The sequence below is a fragment of the Necator americanus genome, chromosome III (assembly GCF_031761385.1).
Source record: "Necator americanus strain Aroian chromosome III, whole genome shotgun sequence".
In the NCBI taxonomy this organism is placed as follows: Eukaryota; Metazoa; Nematoda; class Chromadorea; order Rhabditida; family Ancylostomatidae; genus Necator; species Necator americanus.
The window spans coordinates 19,581,137-19,600,082 of record NC_087373.1 but is presented as its reverse complement, the minus strand read 5'-3'; the positions used below and the strand labels follow the sequence as shown (position 1 = coordinate 19,600,082).

The window sequence follows — 18,946 nt, the reverse complement described above, 5'->3', positions numbered from 1 at the left end:
ATGATTGTTCCATTTAGGTTCCTTAGAACACTCATTCTCGTCTTTCGATTGACGAATTCTCGACGGGCGTAGCGAATGCTCTTTCCGCCTTTGCAGCATCAGCCTGCACTTCTGCTTTTCTCTCTTTGAGGTCTTCCTTTATCACTTCTCTGCAAAACTTCGCGAGCTCGAACGTGAGTTCTTGGTTCCTTGCGGCTCGTGCTGCTCCACGCTGGCGTATCAGCTCAAGAATTTCAAGAGGCAGGTATCTTTTGTTGGTTTCAAAGCTCTCAGCCTTCCTCGTGCACTCATGAAGGTCTTCAACTAACCGGCCATTTTCCTCGTCGATGTTGTCCATTGCAGAATCTTTCCAAGAATCGGCTAGCGTAGCGAAAAATGATAGTTCTGGAACTTCGCTCTCTAAACTTTACGACTTTCGCTTTCCTCCGGGTAAACGAAAATCTTCCCCGGAGAAGGCGATGGTCAGATCCTGTGTAAAAATTTGGGACAACAGCGATATCCGTCAGGCAAAACCTTTTATTGACGATGATGTGGTCAATTTCAGTAGGCACCCTCTACCGGGTGACTCCCACGTCCAGAGTGGAGAGAATTGGAATTGCGAGTTCCCAGCTCCAGAATTGCGAGTTCCTATGGATGGTCTTAGTCGTCATGATGAAGTCGGAGAGCCTCTCCCCCTGTTCGTTCCATTGAAGGCCGTGGGTCTTGATGTGAAGTTTCTCAGGCGTCCTTCTGTAGCCAATCTTGGCGTTAAAACCACCAATTATGACTTTGCAGAAGGTATGGTCTTCTCCGCAGAACTTCTCTAGGTCCATAAAGAAAGCTTCGACTTCTTTTTCGTTGCTTGATATTGGAGTGTAAGCAACGAGGATTGACAAAGCTGGCGTTGGACATCTTTTCAACCGCAGACGTCCGATTTGGGTCGTAAGTTATTCGAAAAAGCCGATGTTCTTTGCCATACTTGTGCTGACCAGGACGCCAACTCCACCAACTTCTCTATTCTCGCATGTTCCTAGGGACAAATCTTCTCCAGTATCGTGCACGGCGTTTAGTAGGTGGCGTCGTCTCGTCTCAGCCCGATGACGTCGTGCTTGATCTTCTTGGCTTGCATCATCAGGTCTTCAATGGACCCATTCGATGGAAAAGTACGGGGTTATAAGTACACATCTTCATCCCAGTCTTTCCGTTTCGGCAGCCTAGATGACTCCTGCAACCCCGTCCTTCCTGGCGCTACCGTACAAGGCTTTCCTTCGGAATCAGAAGACTCTTCCTTATTACTGTTGAGATGCATATAATTTTAAAACCCATGTACAGGTTGCGCATCTCCGGTCCCATGAGTTTTTGGAGGAACATTGCGTTCTCTCGTAATGGACAGGTAGAGCTTATTTGTTGGAGTCCACTCCAAACCGCATCTCTTGCACTTTCCAGTCACTTGAATGCAGACTTTTGGCCTTACCGACGTGCGAGTTACAAGGATGTTATGAGTCACTCCTGGCACAGCAGAAACAGGGAGTCCGTCCCCTGAATCCACCTGTGTGTCAGAGAAGGCACAAGGTCTCTTTTGATCCACGACTCTTGAGCCCCCTATCCGCCACCCGGGGACGCGCCACGTAGCCTCGCCACTAACCGGCTGTGATCCCTCGAATCAGGGAGATCGCAATACAATACACCCTTAAAGACTTTTATGCTAAATTCTGCGTTTTCGCGTGAATGCTTCATAGTATTAGTACCTCGACCGTTGTATGAACATGCAAAACGTCTTGAAAGAGGAACTGAAGAGAAAATTGGGGCAGGGTAGACAGCCTTTGAAGCTTTCAGAAAATCTACGGACTAACCGACCAACCGAAACCCACGTGCTAACCTGCTCAACTTGAGAGTTTCACGAGTTCAGCTTCTTTTACTTTTTCCACCTCCAAAAAAGTAACCACCACCCACAGTGAGCTTGAAAGCTTTGTTATGAAGTCTAATTAGTGCACACAACATCTAGGCGGGCTTCGCAGTTTCGATTTAAGAAAAAAACTTTTTTGTCTTCCGAGCATGAAGGGTTTCGTCTTCCGAGCATAGAGGGAACCTATATTGATATCTAAATTGGTAGATCAGGCACATGATGAAAAAGGAGCAAAAAGCGATATACTAAAACAAAATAGGAGTAAATTCCAAATGGAAATCGAGGAGGCAGTATCAGTAGATTTCGGATGAGACCGTCAACAAAGTGAGCTACCATTGTCAGGACGGACGGAGACCAGCTGAATGGAAAACAAAAGAAAACAAAACAACAGAAAAAAAAACTAGAAAAACGCAGAGTTTTAAGAGAAGCAGAGGTAAAGAAAACTGCAACATGCACCAGTAAGAAAGTTTGTTTCATTTCCGAAATACACCTATAAACTGTTTCAGGATTCTCACTTGTGGTGACAGCACGCGATTGTTTGCCGGCAAAAAGCGACCGATCTGTGTCTTCACTCGATGTGGAAGTCGTTGGAGAAAGAGAATGAGAAGAGGAAGTCGGCGTCCATCTGCATAACATGTTCTATCAAAATACTCACAGGAACGTTGGTCGAACATACCTTGCTGGAAGTGCGGGAGGTCGGGTCTTGGATCCTATGTTTTGCGGCATGCGAGGATTTTGTGTGGGCGAAGGAGCCAGGTTCCTGTTAGCGCGCCTGGATTTACGGAGCAACTTGAGACAGAGCAGACTTTAAACAAAATTCTTTTCTTTACCAAGGAGTGAAGGTGTCTGGAGCGATGCTTGGTCTGCCCTTTCCCGTCGGCACTGCGATGTCAGCAGTTTGTTGCAGCTTTTTCATCAAAGAGTCATGCTGATATATGATCTCCATCTAAAAAAAGTGTAGCCGGGAATACATAACAGTGGAGCGCCAGGTAGACTGTGAAAAAGCGACTATCACTGTTTGTTCCGTAGGTAACGGTTGCTCTTATCTCCGCTTTTCCATATCTTTTTATTGATTTTACCTATGGAAAAGGCTATCAGAATTAGAGTGACTCGAGAGATCTAGTCTGAATTGAGGATTTCTGTAACGTTTCCCATAGAAATATGAAAAGACCCAAAGTAGAAAAGAAGCATAGGGAAAACTTCTCTCTATCCCTTTTTTTTGCTTCTGCAGTTGTTTTGCAGTTGCTCACAGAGCAGAGGCAGTTCATGCAAATTTGAAGAAAAGTGGTTTAGACATAATTTTTTATTTTGAGTATATAGAAAACAAACACTGCTTACCAAAACTATGCTTCATCTCTTGAGAATTTGTACCAAATACTCTACGCCTGATTTCTAAGCAGATGATAGCCATAAAAAAGCTCTGGAATTTGAACTTAATTCAAAAAAACCTTTTTTGATACGGTTAAACCTCTGTGTTTGGAACTTTGATTTAAGAAAGCCTTCTTTCTTCTTAGTGAGGAAATCTCATATTTTGGTAAAAGGATAAAGTTAAAGTTTCTGGGGTTAATCAATCCGCTTGGGATGCACCCCCTCGTTCACTTCAACTCAGAATCGTTTGAAGTTTACGAACGTGTAACTGGCCCATACAATGACTAGCGGTGGCTAGCCGATGTGTCAAGTCCGTGTTTTTATCCTCCCAGACAAGTCGGGTACCAATTTATCGACCCCGAAAGGATGAAAGGCTTTGTGAGCACTAGGACGGATTCGAACCTCCGATCAATCGTGCAGGAAGCGAAACCTGTAGCCGCTGCACTACACCCGCCCCTTATTTTATTTTGGAAATATGAGAAGGCTACGACAAAAGCTACATTCTGACCCAGGCGAAAATATGTTGCTGAAAATTCGAGACAGTTATGATTAACGAGTGACTCACATGCAATTGTCTCGCTTCCGCCGAGTTTCGGTTCTCCGCCTGTAGCGCCTGCCAGAGGTCAAATTTGGTTTTGAGTGTTTCATAATCATGTGTGATCTCAGTCGCATACTTAAGTTGCTCGTTTTCCTCCACGGAATTTTGTTCCCGCGGAATAACGGAACTATCCGACGAATGAACATCGTTTACGGATATTGCTTCTTTCGGGCTACTGACGGAATTAATCTTGGCAGAAGGTGAAAACAGTGTCTGGGATTTAAGTTCGAGTGCGGGAGATGACGTCGGCGGAGACGGTGCTGCAACCTTCTTCTCCCGTTGCTTACTTATTGTACCGTCGAACTGTGAGACAGGAATCGTTTTGAGGCTAAAATGATAGGCTTCAAACAGAAACTAGAAACACTAGGAATGATAGTGACTGTTTACCCGCTCTTGTCATTTAAAATGATGTTCGACCGCCTTTCTACATAAGGTACTTCTGAATTGGGAAGAGGTGGCGTTGCAAACGATTTCACTGTGCTCTGAGGAGAATAATGGATAACTTCGTGCATATGTGTTGCGGCTACTGCCAAACTTTTCTTTTCAGATGCATTCACCTGAAAACAAACCAGTAGAGCCGTATCATATGAATCACGAATGGATGAAAATTAGCAGCAGTTAGGAACTCCAGCAGATTCCTTAACTTCGTTTACGATATACACGGAGGCATGGCAAGCACAACGTAGGTATTAAGCAACGTGAAAAGATTTGAAACCAACTCAGGCTTTCTGAAACTAACGAATAGAAGTTGATGAAGGAGATTTTGTACGTGTCTTCCCCTCCAAAACAAACAGTGAGAGTAACGCATTTTAAACTGTATATTCATATTTGACCTCACGGATTAACTGGTGTAGGGCGCCACGCAGTAACACAATTGTTACTTTTATTTTCAAAAAAAATGCGGAAAATAAATTAGAAAATAAGTATTTCGAGGTTGAAACGGGATTCCGATAGGAGACTACGACTTTGTGTTTGAATACTCATGTATCACACGAACGAAAAATGATCTCTACATTTCTTAGAACCGTCTTATTTATAATAAATAAAAATGGCATCCTCTACTTCATATAGTTGGTGTTTAACGTGCTGCATCCCGGGTTATTCGTGCGTCCTTTGTGAAAGATTAAAACCAGTGGAAATGGACCTACTTAGGCCACATAATAATAATCCTGCACCGATATATGGAAAATGAAGAAAAGCTATGAAAACAAGAAGGAAAATTCTGAAGAGCTTGTCCGGCTCTGTGGAGACAGGCCTGTGCTCTCCGTCACTGAGGACACAACGCGTTCACCCCAATACAACAGGGCTCAAGCGAAACAATTTATGATAACTACCATAAATGGTGGTTCAGAGGATCGAATTGAAATGGGAATTCCTTGTTCTATTCCAATAGAAAGGGATAGAAAACACGTGAATAGTAAATTTGAACGGATTCCTTTCTGAAGTTTGATTGCTATTTTCGAACATTTCCAAAACAAACAAAATTACTCTCCCCTGGGACTGACTTGCGACACTTTCTCTACCACTTTCATCCGCGCCGCCCTAATTTCGTCAAGAACATCAAAGAAACTTCAAAACTCAACAAAACTTCTCAAACTAACTTGAGAAGTTAGTCCGCACATGAATAGTACGGCTACGCAGGAGCATTTAGAATGGACACAAGTTTTGTAGAAGAAACAAAAGAAGAAAAACCTCCATTTGTATGCTCATGTAGTTTGATTGGGCAGCTTCGGCAAAGACAGCAACTAAGACTAATGCCTTATCTTAGATTAGTTCTCTTTGTCTCAAAATTATTGAGAGAACTTTTGTCCAATCTTTATCACTGCATACGAAAAAGAATTGATTCGCCAAGCAGCACTCACTTTTCGCCGTTTCCAATGCTCTTCGAATGCAACTAAGATGAAGATCACGTCCGGCACATTACTTGACTACGAACACCGACAGCATCACAATTCATTCAAATTTAATTGAATATAAATTAATTGTGAAATATAGTAAATCTTCATTTCGTTATTAAGAGCGAAGAAGTAAAAGTGAATCGTAGCGAATTGTAGGATGAAGCGCAAGTCGAACAAAATTCGCCATGGTTTTGTTTTATCATTCCTCGGATTACATGGAACAGCGCAATCGATAACATCAGATTTTTCGGCGAGGCTTATACGACATACGTACATGGAGATAAAATTCACAGCGTTTGTACTTTCACCAGTGCTTATTAGGAGGCTTCAGAACTCGTATGACGCATGTATCTTCACTGGTAACAATGTCTATGAAGTTCCTTTTTCATGGAGAATGTGTAAAAAAAATACCCGAGAAACAGAGGAATAAGTGGTCGAGGAATTTTAAAAACGACTCGAGAACATAGAATAATGATACTACCTTGTGGTCCTCAGTTTTCTGACTCTCCTCGGTATTGGTTCCTTGCTGGACAGTTGCCGCGGTGGGAGGATTTTCTGCCTGAGAAGATTTGACCTCGTCGTGACGATCCCTTGCTATGTGATCAACTGAATTTTTTTCATGAGTTTTCTATCATCTCGAATCTTATTCTTAACTTATTCTCACGGAGACCCGTAGTAGTTGAATCTACGACAACACTTTTGTTAAGGCAGTGCAATTCGATGAATTGTGAAAAAGATGTGAGAAAAAGCAAGATTCTAAGGCTTTTGCAAGCGAAGCACTCTCTTGAAAAGATAACTAAACGGGATAATTGACTCTTTGTCAAAAAACAACGAAGTGAGGTAACACAAGGAATTCATCAAGTGAATGCGGAAAAAAACTATTTCGACGAATCCTACTGAAGAAAAGCTCCTAAATCTGAAAATAAATGAGAATTATTATGAGAAACGATTAAAAACACGGTTAGCTGATTTGCTGTCTTACAAAAACAAAATTCTTAGCATTCCTCTCATAAAAATCGAAAGTTTTCAAGTCAGCTTTGATCACAAGCAACGTCTGCGCTAACGTCGCAGCTGTAAAGTGTTTATCAAGCGTTGGCTAATTTCAGTGTTTGTCGGTTCTTCTTCTCCAGTATCAAGATGTCTCAAACTTTATCTCGTGATTCTTCTACATAGTGGTGTGACAGACATATGACAACCGCAGGTCGTATTTAGATATGATGTAAACTAGTTAGTAACTGGAAAAAACTCACCAGTGGGGCTACTCCGAGGATCAGGGGCACTGGGTGCTGCAAACTTCTTCCTAGATTTTGGAGCTTCTATTGGATGCTGTTCTTTCTTCACAGTTTCGTCGGACATGAGCTCGTTAACATCACAAAAACTGTAAAGCCAAATTTAGTGATATCATCTTCTGTTAGCTTAATCGCTAGTGCACAGATCTTCTCTCTTCAAATTCTTCGATAGAATTGAGAGTAAAGCTGAAGGAAGTACATTTTTCGATGGATAAAGGCAGCATCAAGCCAAATTCTCGATATAGTTCCTTTCCGCTTGGTATTTTTCAAAGCTTGCTAAAATGTAGTGCAAACACCTACTACGAATCCAGACGCACTACACACACCTGAAGCATCAGTCTATCCAACGACCGACCACTTTACACTCATCGGATTGGGGAAATTAAACGCGTAATGTCGACTACTGATGGAATTATTCGATAAAGCAGCTATTTACCAGAATGCTTCGGCTGCAGCTGATACCTTTGATTCCTAAAGTAACGAAGCAAAACCGTACTTGGAAATCGTTTGGTTCTTATTCACTTTTTTATTTATGACAGCTAACCGGGATTAATGCATTCAAAGTAAGTTTCATGCATAAAAGTTGCAATATTGTTGTATTAGGAACGCCTTAAAATTATGTCGTTTTGCGCATGCCAATTTCGAAAACTGTCTCCGTTTTACCTCGATTTCAAAACTTACCCATTAGAAGACAGAAAACCATTAGTAAGTGGGGGTTTCATCATTAAGTAATAATATAAAAAAGAGTTCTTTTGTTCCAATTTGTCCGTAGAACCAGGCTACTTTCTTGTTCTTCTAAGATATTTTGCACGATTGGCTAGTACTTTTTTTTTGGGGGGGGAGGGGGGAGGGGAGGGTGGGGGAGGCAATGGACAGAGCGACAGAAGAGTACACACTTAGGAAACATTTATTTTGCGCTTAAACCTTGCACTAGGTGACCCCCGCAACACGGTTCCGAAGTGTCAGAATCATGGAAGATCAGGAGAAGTGACGAATAGTTGGTGGTGAAGGATGAAGATTTCAGAACGAAAGCTGAAGTCATTGATCGGATGTTTACTCTTCACAATAAGGAAAACAAAAAACGCAGAGGGGCGTAACACTGTGAAACAGCGCGTCTATGGAGCTGGCCGTCAATACAGAATCGACTATTTGTCTAGCGGGTGCGAGTGAGGGCGTGGATCAATCAACAGCTTGTCACTGTGGAGCCGTGTTTGCCCGGCACCATTCAAGACATAAATTGCACTTCGAGATGCTCTCTGCAGCTCGACCTCGAGCTGAACTCGCACCGACGGCCCGCAAGTGTCGGTATTTGTGTGTTCACCGCCGGACACTACCACTCGACGTACAAATTCACACGAACGGAGCGGAGGACAAAAGCGGTGAAATTATGAGAATTGCTCGCAAACTCTACCTCTCGTGTCTGGTGGTCGTCTCCTCTTTCGTGACCGCCTTCGGAGCCGGTTTCTGCAATGACCACTTGTTCACGAACCACTTCATTGACATCATAAAATGATCATCAAATCTGCATCGAACCTCATCAGTCAGTTGAAACGCGTCACCAGATGACTACGGGTTACAGAACACCGATCAGTTGTTCAGAAAGAGCGGTGCGAAAGGACGCGATAAGATAAAAGAAGCGAAAGTACCCACAATTAGAAAAGATTTGTATGAATACTCTGAATATTCGGAAGGAGCTTTGACAGAGCCGTTCGCTGCTCACAGTTTTCTCTTTTGTTAGAAAAAGGAAACAATAATTGGAAGTGCTACGATCACACAAGTGTGCGCCCCAAAAATATCTGGAACAAAATTAGCTGTGGAAACACAACTAGAATACTTCAAAAGTGGGTCCTACAACGGACGTGCTCATACAAAAGCGACAGATAACAGAACGTTCCTATAGAACTGCAGTGCTTGCTGGAGATGACGACTACTTCTAACCTGACTCGTTTGCGTTTTCAGCGACTAAATCAAACTGTATCGCAATTTATACTCTCTTCCATAAACTTCGAACGGTTCCGAGCTGAAATCGCACGTGTTGCAGCCCAAGCTGATTGATAAGGGCCAAACACTTTATTCTTATCCTTTATACCATGCTTCGAATTAACACAGAAGGTGCACTCCAACGTCAGGTTTTCGTTTAAGAATAAGAAGTTGATTGGGCCTTCACACATGCCTGAAGGGGCAAAGCGAAAGCATAAAAAATTTCAAGAAAGCATGAAACATATTGGGGGATGGGAGATGTATTGGGATGCCCCGTGAGTTCGCTCGGCTATAAAATTCACTTTTGTCAAGAAAAAAATCGAAGGCATAGTTCACTGCCAACTGTTTACGAGAAGTGAAACAACTTCGGCTAAGATTTGCTGCCAGCAAGTTGATGGAGTGAGTCAAGATAAAGAACAAACAAAAATAATAATTTATATATGGTAAAAAGTGATTTTGCGTTACGATATTGTCAAGTCCCTTGGTGAAAACTTGAGGAAAATACTAGCCAGGAACTCGGCCATGAAGCTATCTGACATATTCTCAAGACTTCGTCCTATCAGATTTTCACCTGCTTTAATCACTATCGAGCACTTTGTGTGGAAATTGAACAATTAGCGCCAACTTTGCGAAGCACTAATAAACACTCTTCGGAAATATAAAAGTGATAATTTTCTTTCAAACGAATTGTTTCAAATGAAGATTTTTAAAAGTCGAACGAATTCGAGGAAGAGCAAACATCCCCACAAGCATCAAGAGACAAATCTCCGCTCCCTATTTCCTACTCTTTGTGACTTTTTTAAGTTCCCGCTTTAAGGGTACGTGGAAGAGTAGGGCCACTGTGATTTCAAAGCTGTCAATATCAGATTGTCGGAGTTGGACTTAGGAGAATGCCATCACATCAACATTCTTTAGAGCCGGAGTATCACGAAATTGACTTAGTATGGAAACCTGATAAAAAAACATAGAGTTCGAAGTGTAGATTACGAATATGATCCTTTATCCCCTCCAATTTGTCCTAATCGTCTTAGAAGACAGCGGTTGAGGATCAATAAGATCTCCTCACCATCCTATTTGAGTGAAACCAATGAACAGGCTGCTGAGGGAACCGGAGCGGATGCAAGAGAGTGCGTTCCAACAGACGTTGTATTAACAAACCTCGCTCCAACGCATTTTTTGGACGATTAGGGGGAATCGAGCGGATCCACGCTCGTATTCGTAACCTACACCTCGAAGTGCATGTTTTCAGCAAGGCTTCCACACTGCGTCAATTTCGAGTTACGCTGCCTCCAAGCTGTTTAGTACAGGAATGAGAAACTCACTTAATTTCTTTGTTCTCAGATGTTAACGCCGAGTCAGTGATAGTTTAGCACTTTTTCTTACGATGTATTACCTATGCAGTGAAGGTAGCAGATAACTTGAATCTATTGTACGAAAAGCGAGGCACATCCAAGTGAGCTACAACATTTAAACATTGCTGGAGCTCCAGATTTTATCGTTCGGAGAAAGAAATAGAGTTAAACGGTGTGAATTCAGTGAATGAAGGAATGAGTGAATGAGAGATTCGGCGCCGTGTTACACGCCAATGACACCGTCAGAGTATGTGAATATGTGGGTGTCACTGAATCACTAGTATGTGCTTTTCAATTGATCACCTTTCGGGATGTTAATCGAATGGTGACTCAGCGAAAGCTGAGTTCTTTATTGGGGAACTAAGGTCACTGAGAAAAAAGAAAAACATCTAGATTAGAAAGACACCAAGAAATGGTGAAAATTGCACATAGCTAGGACTTTTATTTCACTGATCCGACGCGATCGTATCACTCGCAACGAAAAAAGCTAGCCACTTTTCTTGTAACTGGAGAAATAGTTGTTGAAGAGGATCGCCTGTAAAAGAAAAAAACCGCGAGGATATTGTTAGAAGGGTGCGAATAAAGTGCGTACATACACAATCACTGTTCCCGTTATGTTGGTCCTAAGACCCCCTCAACGAACATCTGTGTTTCCAGAAATAATTTGCACTGGTCCAAGACACACCATCAGCTGTCAGATTCTCGACGCAGTCATATGGTGCTACGTTTTTTTTCAGGAACGTTAACAAAGATAAGACAAGCCTTCTTGAAGAAGGAGAACAACCCATGCATCGTGGTGGATCGTCGAACAGCGATGGAAATAGATCAAAACAAACTCGTCTGCGATTTCTCACTGAAAAATTTTTCGATTAGAGATATCTTCATCAACAGACACTGAAAAGTTCGAGTGAGCAGACAACGGAAAGTAAATGAAATTAATAAATGTTGATGTCTTAAAGGTATCGTTTTCGAATAAAACGGCGCAAGCTTTTTCGCTTTATTGACATCCTCAAATCGCCGGAAAAGAAAAACCCTGCATATATTCTGTTCTTACATTATGGTAAAAAAAAATAAGCACGAGATACAAAAATAGGTTTTGTATTTTGTGCTCACTTTTTATTTATTAATTTTTTTTCAATTGTTTGACCACCACATACAGTAGCCGAAGCCACGGACACACTCGTCCCTGTTAAAGACGGCGTTTACAGCCTGCTAATTTCTTCCCTTTTTAATGAGATGGGGAAATGTGAACTATTTCTAACGACATGTACTCAGTTGGCACCATGCAGTGAATCTCTGGCGAACCCAAACAACAGGATTTCAACACATTGCAGACCATAAGGGATTAATTGTTGCACCAGATCTGTTTCTGAAACTGGAACGGCAGATAACCTTCATTGGTGGACCAGACTTTCCAACGCGGTCATCCAAAAATATCCAGAGAAGCTTTCAAATGCTAACCATGTGCGGTTGGTCCACCTATGCCCGCTAACTCAATTTACTGTCTTTTTAAAAGCGTTGCATGGTCATTCCTCAGGTGTCAAGAAAGTTTGCTACTAGGAGCTCATTACTTTTCTTAGTTCAAAGAGATCTATTTCAATATAACTTGAGATCGAGTCACGGCGAATAGCAGATTTTTTCTAATAGTAGATGGATTCTAATACAGCGAAATGGCGCCAGTTTCTGAGACCGAATGGCACTGGAAATGAGAATGCGGAGCGTGCAACAGCACCAAAGCTTGCTCTTCTCTCTTCCGCTCAGAAGAACATCTGTCCTGATGATCTTACTTTAAAATACGCGTCCGGAGATTTTCCGAGATTGGGGTGCCCTCAAGTGATTCAAAACTTCTTGATACGGCTGCTTTTTTCTGGGATAGCTACAGGTGTGCGCGACATTATTTGCTATATGAATATGCACGGTGAGAAAAGGCTATGGGTGATGTCGTCGATGTCGGCTCGGCGGGTTGCCCACTCGAATGTAAGTGTAAGCGATTCTATTAGCAGTTCATGTCACCGTTTGATTTCCACGGTGACTCGTGACGACAATTCTAGCAGAAGACAGAAGGTTTCAGTCTGTAGAAATTAAGCGGACAACATCTCGTTATACAAGTGTTCTTATAATTGAAAAAAGTGAAGAAAGTATCATATTAGAGTAGAATTTGAGAAAACACATAAAGCAGCAGTTACCTGCCTTAAAAACTCCTTTGCAGTATTAGTATAGATGTTGTGCAAATAATGGCGATTCCGGATCGATGTATGTAGTCAAACACGATTGTTGAAAAGTGTACACAACGCCGCGGTGAGACTGAAGAACCGTGTTAGCCATATCAGGAAAGGGCAAAAAGGTGTCCGAGATAGCGTCGGCACGCAGTGCCAACAATCGCTGGCATTTATCGTCAGATTTTCGCTGACGCTAACCATGAAGAACGAATTCCGATAACCAGCGGCTATGACGATGAATTGGTGAACATTCACAGCTGAGACAGGCAAATCGACATTCAAGATAGATTTCAGTGCAATCTCAGTTTTTAGATCTGTCAGAGGGAGAAACGATCCAAGTATGACTAAAAATATTAGTTTGAAAAGTGCTTCCTTGGACGCTCCCAGAAGTACCGTCATTTAAGAATTCACTCAACAATTGATGAATTTGTGAGAAGAGGAATTCCGTCGCAGGGCTACATCGAAATGATTTTCAAACAGTGCCTTCATTCTTTACCCACATTTACATGCTACAATAAAGGCGAATTGGCGCAATGTTTGTGGAGCGGAAAAGAAAACAGCAAAAAGGCAGAGTGCCCCTACCAAATTGAAAACGAATCTCATGACCAATATTTCGTTCCAAGTCATTTTATGTACTTGTCATTTTATGTATCATAGCGTACATTATAAAAGCTGAAATATAGGGACGAAAATGCCGTCATTCAAGGAAAAACAGAGCTATTGATGCAATTAAAGGGCAGCATGAACAATAAGAAGCATTGATTCACGTTCTTCTTAAGGAAGCAAATACCACAACTTTCACTCAACGTGTTCCCTGGAAATACAGTTGTTCTGGAACTGCCTCGAAAAAATGCGAACATACTCAGAAAAGGAGAGGAGTCAGCTGAATCTATGAGAAACCTCTCCATCAGTGCTACTGATCACACAGCGAACTGTCAGTTTCTCATCTTCTGGATGATAGTTGCACGGAAGCGAATAGTCAAATCCATCGCAGTGAAGCACGTATCAAAAGTGTGATTCTTAGCTAGGATCGTTTGTTAGAGATTGCCCAACAGAATTTTTAGCTAAAACCCCAACAGTCAAGAAGTGAAAATCTGTGAAAAACTTATTATTTCCAGAATTTATTGTGATACATTACAACTCTTTTCCGCCATAATTTGTGCCCTGTGCCCACTTTTCAGGTATTTAAAGCTCCTACCACCACTACAACATGCATATTGATATTGTATATTATGTATATTATATTACTATGTATATTATTATTTGTAAATTATGTATATTGATTGCTCAAGAAGTGGTGGAATCACGCTCAATATCCTTTACTGTTTCAGTTTTCTACCACAGAAACTGGTTTCTTAGCTCGTAGGCGGCGAGACTATATCAACTGTAATAGCTTCCATTTGAAATGCTCCTATGCTCCTAACTATCGCATTTTAAGCACTCCGGGCATTATTTGTTTGTTGGATTATTTGTTCATTTAAGGAATATGTCGTAAGAGTTTTCCTTTTTATCAGAGTGAAAAGTGCACGTAGTAATGGAAAGAGTTTCAAAAACACTACACGCCGTTTGATAGAGAAATTTCTCACTCTACAACATAGTCGCATGCTATCCTCTTAAATTCATTGAACGCTGCTTTTTAGATCCTTGAAATGGAGTATTTTCGATCCTGTTTCTTTTCTGCATTTAATTCAAGAATGAGACTACAAATCTGTTTTTGAGATCTGTGCTTGGAGGGCGATTGAGTGAGGCACGAGAACCTCCGAAAAAAAAGCATTCAAAAAAGATGAAAAGTATAAAAAGGAACACAGGACAGCTAATATGATGCGTCGAAAAATCACTAAACGAAAGAAAGAAGTTGTTGGAAATGACTGGGTGAACAACAGCGTAGATTATACTTTTGTTTAACACTCAGCGGCTTTTCTTGTGTAGAAAATACGAAAAAGAAAATAAATTCTCCCTCAGCTACTTGATCCATTGGTCCGACCCGTCTTTCAGGTCACAATTAATAATTTCGAAGCGCGAAAGTAACCAGGGGAGAAGAGAGGGGCAGCACATTCAAAAATTTCTTCTATGGTTTCCCTCAAACAAATCTGTGAAACAGAGAATGTAAAAATGCTCCATTTTGTCCACTCGACACAATCTCTCAATTATCTAAACAACAAAAAGCAATTCAAAAAACTAAAGAGTGAGAACAAATTTCTCTGTAGGCGACAAATTCTCTATCGAAAGCTTTGAAAATACTTTTTATTTCTATGCACATCTTTCACATTCAAAGGCATCTCCCACAAATTTTGGGTGGTGCGGGTTTCAGGTGGGTTATGCCTATATGTGGTCGTAGATTATGGGGAGGAGGGTGATTCCGTCTATTTCTTCCTAATTGTCGTAAAAAACAGTCTGGAAGATGCGGCTTCGAGCGTTCCGGGGCGCTATTTTCTACAACGAGTTCGATTGGAGCGCGCCAGCCTCGTGCACGCGCCGCATCTTCGGGGCCATTCTTTACTGCAATTAGGAAGAAATGGACAGAATCACCCTCGGTGATGTTTTTAAAGAATGTTAGCAAGTTATTCTTCAACCCAGCAGTAACAATTTTACATCAGCTTGTGTGGAATTCAATTCGGAAGCAAAGTTCACAAGTGAGCGTCATGGCACTGCGCTGTTTTTGAAAAATACGACAAGTCAAAGTGGCTAAGAAGGTTTGGAGTGTCGTCCACTAAATAAAAACAACAGTTGATAAGGATGCGCGCATCGCGAGACGAAGAAGGATTTTACTCAAAAATTTCGACGAAATCATATGAACAGCACAGCCGTTCCGTACAAACTTTGAGATGAGCAGAAGTGCCCATTTCAGTGCTACTACACTGAATCCATTTAGACCAGTTTCACAGAGAAATGAGAAGAGCACGAAGGTGAACCAAAAATGGAAGGAGCGCTAAGAATTTCGTGGAAAGCATGTCTCACATGACCTGTACACTGGGGAGAGGAAGGTAAAAGGACGTTGGAGGTGTGTTTGCGGAGGTCCGACCTGTCACTGAAAGTGTCACGTCGAGCCACTCTCTTCGGACCCTCAATCGAGTCTCGAATCCCGTTCTCCCACACTAAATGCCTAATTCTTGGACGTTCCCAATCAACGACATCATTGGAAACGAGTTTCATCGGCTTTTTCTCTGCATCTTCGCGGTCTAGCACCTTATCTCGTCCTGTTTTCCTTAGTGTTACTTTCGTCGTGGCGATGCCTTCTCTCCATGTCATTACATCCCTATTTTTTGGACAAATTATCAACTGCTCCAATGTCGTTACTTACGGCTTTTCTTCTTCAATGTTAGATAGCTTGTATAATGCAAACTTTAGGCACAACTAAGGACACCAAACTAGGTCCAGAGATTGTTAATGAGATGAAATTGGTCACAATCTAATTTCTCCATCAGCTGAGAGGCTTTCTCTCGTCAGTTTGGGGTACATACAATCTTTAGCAAAATATATGTCCGCCGTGAATTCTTGAAAAGACACGTTTTTCAGAATTTCTCTCAAGCAGTTATCTACAAGGATGATTTCTGGGCGAGATCAAGACTTACCCTGTGTTTATAGGAACCTAAGACGAGAAACGTAACTCTATATGATATTCGTTGACTTAAATGTTTCTTCATTCCAGTGAGAGGTGGTAGCAAGGATGACAAAAGCCAGTGTGTTACTTTCACCAACATCTTGGAGCAACGAAAGATGTGCCACAGCATATATAATACTTCCATTATGCCCCATATCGGTAACACTATGCATTCGAGAGCGAGCAGGTGAGAAGCTCCCATCTGCGCTACTCGCTCTTATCTCTCCGCAGCGTTGTTGCGATAAGGTTCTCATCAGAACAAGACCTAACATATTTAGAGCACCATCAGCTTAAAATCTGCAGCGGTGTGATCCCGTACGTATGTTGTGCGTTTCAAATGAGACCTAGTGGGCAATTTGTCTTGATGTATCCATCTGGATTTGAATTGAGGGAAACAATCAAAACTGAGGACGCACTGTGCTGTCATACAGCTGAAATCCGAGAAAATATACTGGAATCAGATTGAGGAGAAAACGAACCAGAGGAAGGACATCGTTCAATTTATTCATAGCTCGCTTCACATAAAGTATTCTCGAATACAATCAGGGAAATATCTAGGATAGAGGAAGTAAGCACATTATCTTTTGAAAGTCCATACACAATTTTCTGATGTCCTCCGTTTGTTTGTTAACCTTTTATGACTCCTCACTTCCTCGGAAACAAAGAGAATGATGAGTAAATCATATTTGGAACAATTTTGTCTGTTGTTGCTTTGAAGTGAGAGAAATGTTGGTCTACTGCTCGTCCTGATGTTCCCTTGATTGCCGCAAGCCAATCACCCATTTTTAGCAAGTGATAATTAGCTCCCAGAGGAGAACTGAGGACTAAGGCCGACATGCAGTTATTACAAAGAAAGTCCGCTAGTGGATCAGATTTAATCAAACGTCGGTAGCGACTCTGACCTTAGATACCTAATGTAAGAGAGAATTCCAAATTCCCTCCTCTTGCCGGGATTGCAATACTATCCTTCAGTGAAGCATAAGTCCTCGATCATCACAATGTCGACTGCCTTTTGTCTTCCTGGCGAGCCGATCACGCCTCTGGAACGTAGGTTAAATTAAGAAGAACGCTCATGTTAAAGAGGTGAGCGCAGAACCAAATGTTCTCGGCCTCTTTTACTGCATCCTCGATGCTTTTTCTGCTTCAACCCGTTTGTTCCTTCAAAACCAGTCCGAGCTAGGACGTTGAGAACTTTCGCTTGAGTCGGATACACACAGTTAAACCATTTATATTCGACTGTTCGAGTGTGAATCCATATAACTCCCACATTATCTTATTGCAAAAGCGATCAGTTTTTCGTAGACAATACCTTTTCCTACTATACATATCCGTCAAACTCAACCACTACATGTGTCTGTTGATGCATATAATTATGGGAATAATGAAATCAGTGAGAGGAAGGCATTGCACTACCAGCCATCCATACAATTTCCATACAGTAAGGTGCTCATTTCAATGTCGCGTTTCATTTTCGAGAATGGCGATGACTAATTTAGTGAAGGTCGTCATTCATTGTCAAACCCCTCTCTTCACGACAACAAATAGCAGAATTTTGGTAACCAGCTACTACTTCTACTCCGAGCGACTTTAACGGACTGAACAGAAATACGCTAACTGTGCGCAGTGGAGGCGCAGTGGCGTCTTGTACTTTCGAGTTAACCGATGAGTATTGCAGTAGGGTAAATTTTTTCAATCGTGTTGTGTAATTAATGTGATTTTTAATGCCGTTTGCACACATGGCAGCATTTCCGTTTTTTTATGTCCGCATTCAAAAGCAAAGGGAAAACATACGTATAATTGGTGCTGCGATGACCGAGATTGCCCAGAAGCAAGGAGGGAAAGAGTAGAAGTAGGATTTTGACGCGAAAGGGTTGAACCTCAAATATCTCAAATGACAGTTCACTGAAAAACTTTCTGTTTTTGAGATAGTTCTTCAGCTTGGAGAAGCCTGCAACAGAAGATTTAAAAACAGAAGATTGGAAAAAAGACGAAAGTCTATTCCAGATTCTGACTGCTTGAGGAACGGAAGACAAGGAAAACTACTAGCTATCCTTTATCTAATGTTCTTACATTCGGCACGTGTATGTGTTATTACATTATGTGTAAATTATATTAAATTATCGTACATTTACAAGTACACGCATATACAGGTATTTAAAATATCCAAATTTGGTTTTGTTGTGTGTGGATGTCTACGATTATTCGTCCTTCGTGATGCACTATTGTCAAATAGATTCCTTTCATAAACATACGCCGTCCCATTCTTACTTCACTTTTGATCATAAACCTTTATAACAATACTGCCCGCCACATAAATGTGATATTACTTCGAAAAAGAGCAGTTTTTGGATGACATGTCCATTTTCTACAGGATTGTGACGAAACATTGAAGATTGAGGAGTTCAGCTCCATAGTTGTGGAAGATCTTCTTCACCCCTTTTTTTCGAAGCATTGTTGACGAAAGCCTAGTGATGAAAAAAAATTACTGGTTGATGGTGGAGCTTCGTCTTGCGCCTCCTCGCGATCTTGACGGAAATAATAATTTTTCTATGAAAGAGACGGTCGTATTTTTTGATACAGCTTACATCAGTTGACTCCTAGGTCCAGGATAGAGAAAGATTCCTGGGATTATGGATTTCAGCGGATGGTTTTAGTTGTTATGGCAAATTAAGTGTCTCACTTTTTCATTCGCTATAGAGGGTGGATTCCAGAGTTTCAGTCAGGCGTCAAGCGTGTTCTGGTGGAGAGGAATCTTT

The 18,946-nt window shown here is 41.6% G+C and overlaps 6 protein-coding genes across 8 annotated transcripts; 4 read left to right on the top strand and 2 right to left on the bottom strand.

Moving 5' to 3' along the window:
• Positions 1-31: 31 nt before the first annotated feature.
• Positions 32-337, bottom strand: RB195_010152 (uncharacterized protein; the record flags this gene model as incomplete). Its single annotated transcript, XM_064191017.1, has 1 exon — positions 32-337. The coding sequence occupies one exon, from the start codon at positions 335-337 to the stop codon at positions 32-34; it is 306 nt and encodes a 101-aa protein (XP_064048600.1).
• Positions 338-458: 121 nt separating this feature from the next.
• RB195_010151 (uncharacterized protein) lies at positions 459-806 on the top strand (the record flags this gene model as incomplete). Its single annotated transcript, XM_064191016.1, has 1 exon — positions 459-806. The coding sequence occupies one exon, from the start codon at positions 459-461 to the stop codon at positions 804-806; it is 348 nt and encodes a 115-aa protein (XP_064048599.1).
• A 120-nt stretch (positions 807-926) lies between these two features.
• Positions 927-11,162, bottom strand: RB195_010150 (uncharacterized protein; the record flags this gene model as incomplete). Of its 2 annotated transcripts, XM_064191015.1 has the most annotated exons (11): positions 927-1,116; positions 1,302-1,518; positions 2,401-2,510; positions 2,562-2,657; positions 2,716-2,831; positions 3,819-4,179; positions 4,239-4,408; positions 6,231-6,355; positions 7,000-7,127; positions 8,450-8,502; positions 11,133-11,162. In XM_064191015.1, 11 exons carry the CDS (start codon positions 11,160-11,162, stop codon positions 927-929), a joined length of 1,596 nt encoding a protein of 531 aa, XP_064048598.1. The 2 variants fall into 2 exon arrangements, with proteins under 2 accessions (XP_064048598.1, XP_013302238.2); XM_013446784.2 differs by lacking the exon at positions 927-1,116 and having other exon boundaries at positions 1,295-1,518.
• Positions 11,163-12,301: 1,139 nt separating this feature from the next.
• RB195_010147 (uncharacterized protein) lies at positions 12,302-18,201 on the top strand (the record flags this gene model as incomplete). 2 transcript variants are annotated; one of them, XM_064191011.1, is made up of 5 exons in its annotated part: positions 12,302-12,347; positions 15,982-16,042; positions 16,106-16,164; positions 16,239-16,377; positions 18,195-18,201. In XM_064191011.1, the coding sequence occupies 5 exons, from the start codon at positions 12,302-12,304 to the stop codon at positions 18,199-18,201; spliced, it is 312 nt and encodes a 103-aa protein (XP_064048594.1). The 2 variants fall into 2 exon arrangements, with proteins under 2 accessions (XP_064048594.1, XP_064048597.1); XM_064191012.1 differs by lacking the exon at positions 18,195-18,201 and adding an exon at positions 16,469-16,484.
• On the top strand, positions 16,257-16,656 carry RB195_010149 (uncharacterized protein; the record flags this gene model as incomplete). The annotated part of the gene is made up of 2 exons (XM_064191014.1): positions 16,257-16,377; positions 16,469-16,656. 2 exons carry the CDS (start codon positions 16,257-16,259, stop codon positions 16,654-16,656), a joined length of 309 nt encoding a protein of 102 aa, XP_064048596.1.
• On the top strand, positions 17,263-17,749 carry RB195_010148 (uncharacterized protein; the record flags this gene model as incomplete). The annotated part of the gene is made up of 3 exons (XM_064191013.1): positions 17,263-17,273; positions 17,493-17,633; positions 17,692-17,749. The coding sequence occupies 3 exons, from the start codon at positions 17,263-17,265 to the stop codon at positions 17,747-17,749; spliced, it is 210 nt and encodes a 69-aa protein (XP_064048595.1).
• Positions 18,202-18,946: the final 745 nt, after the last annotated feature.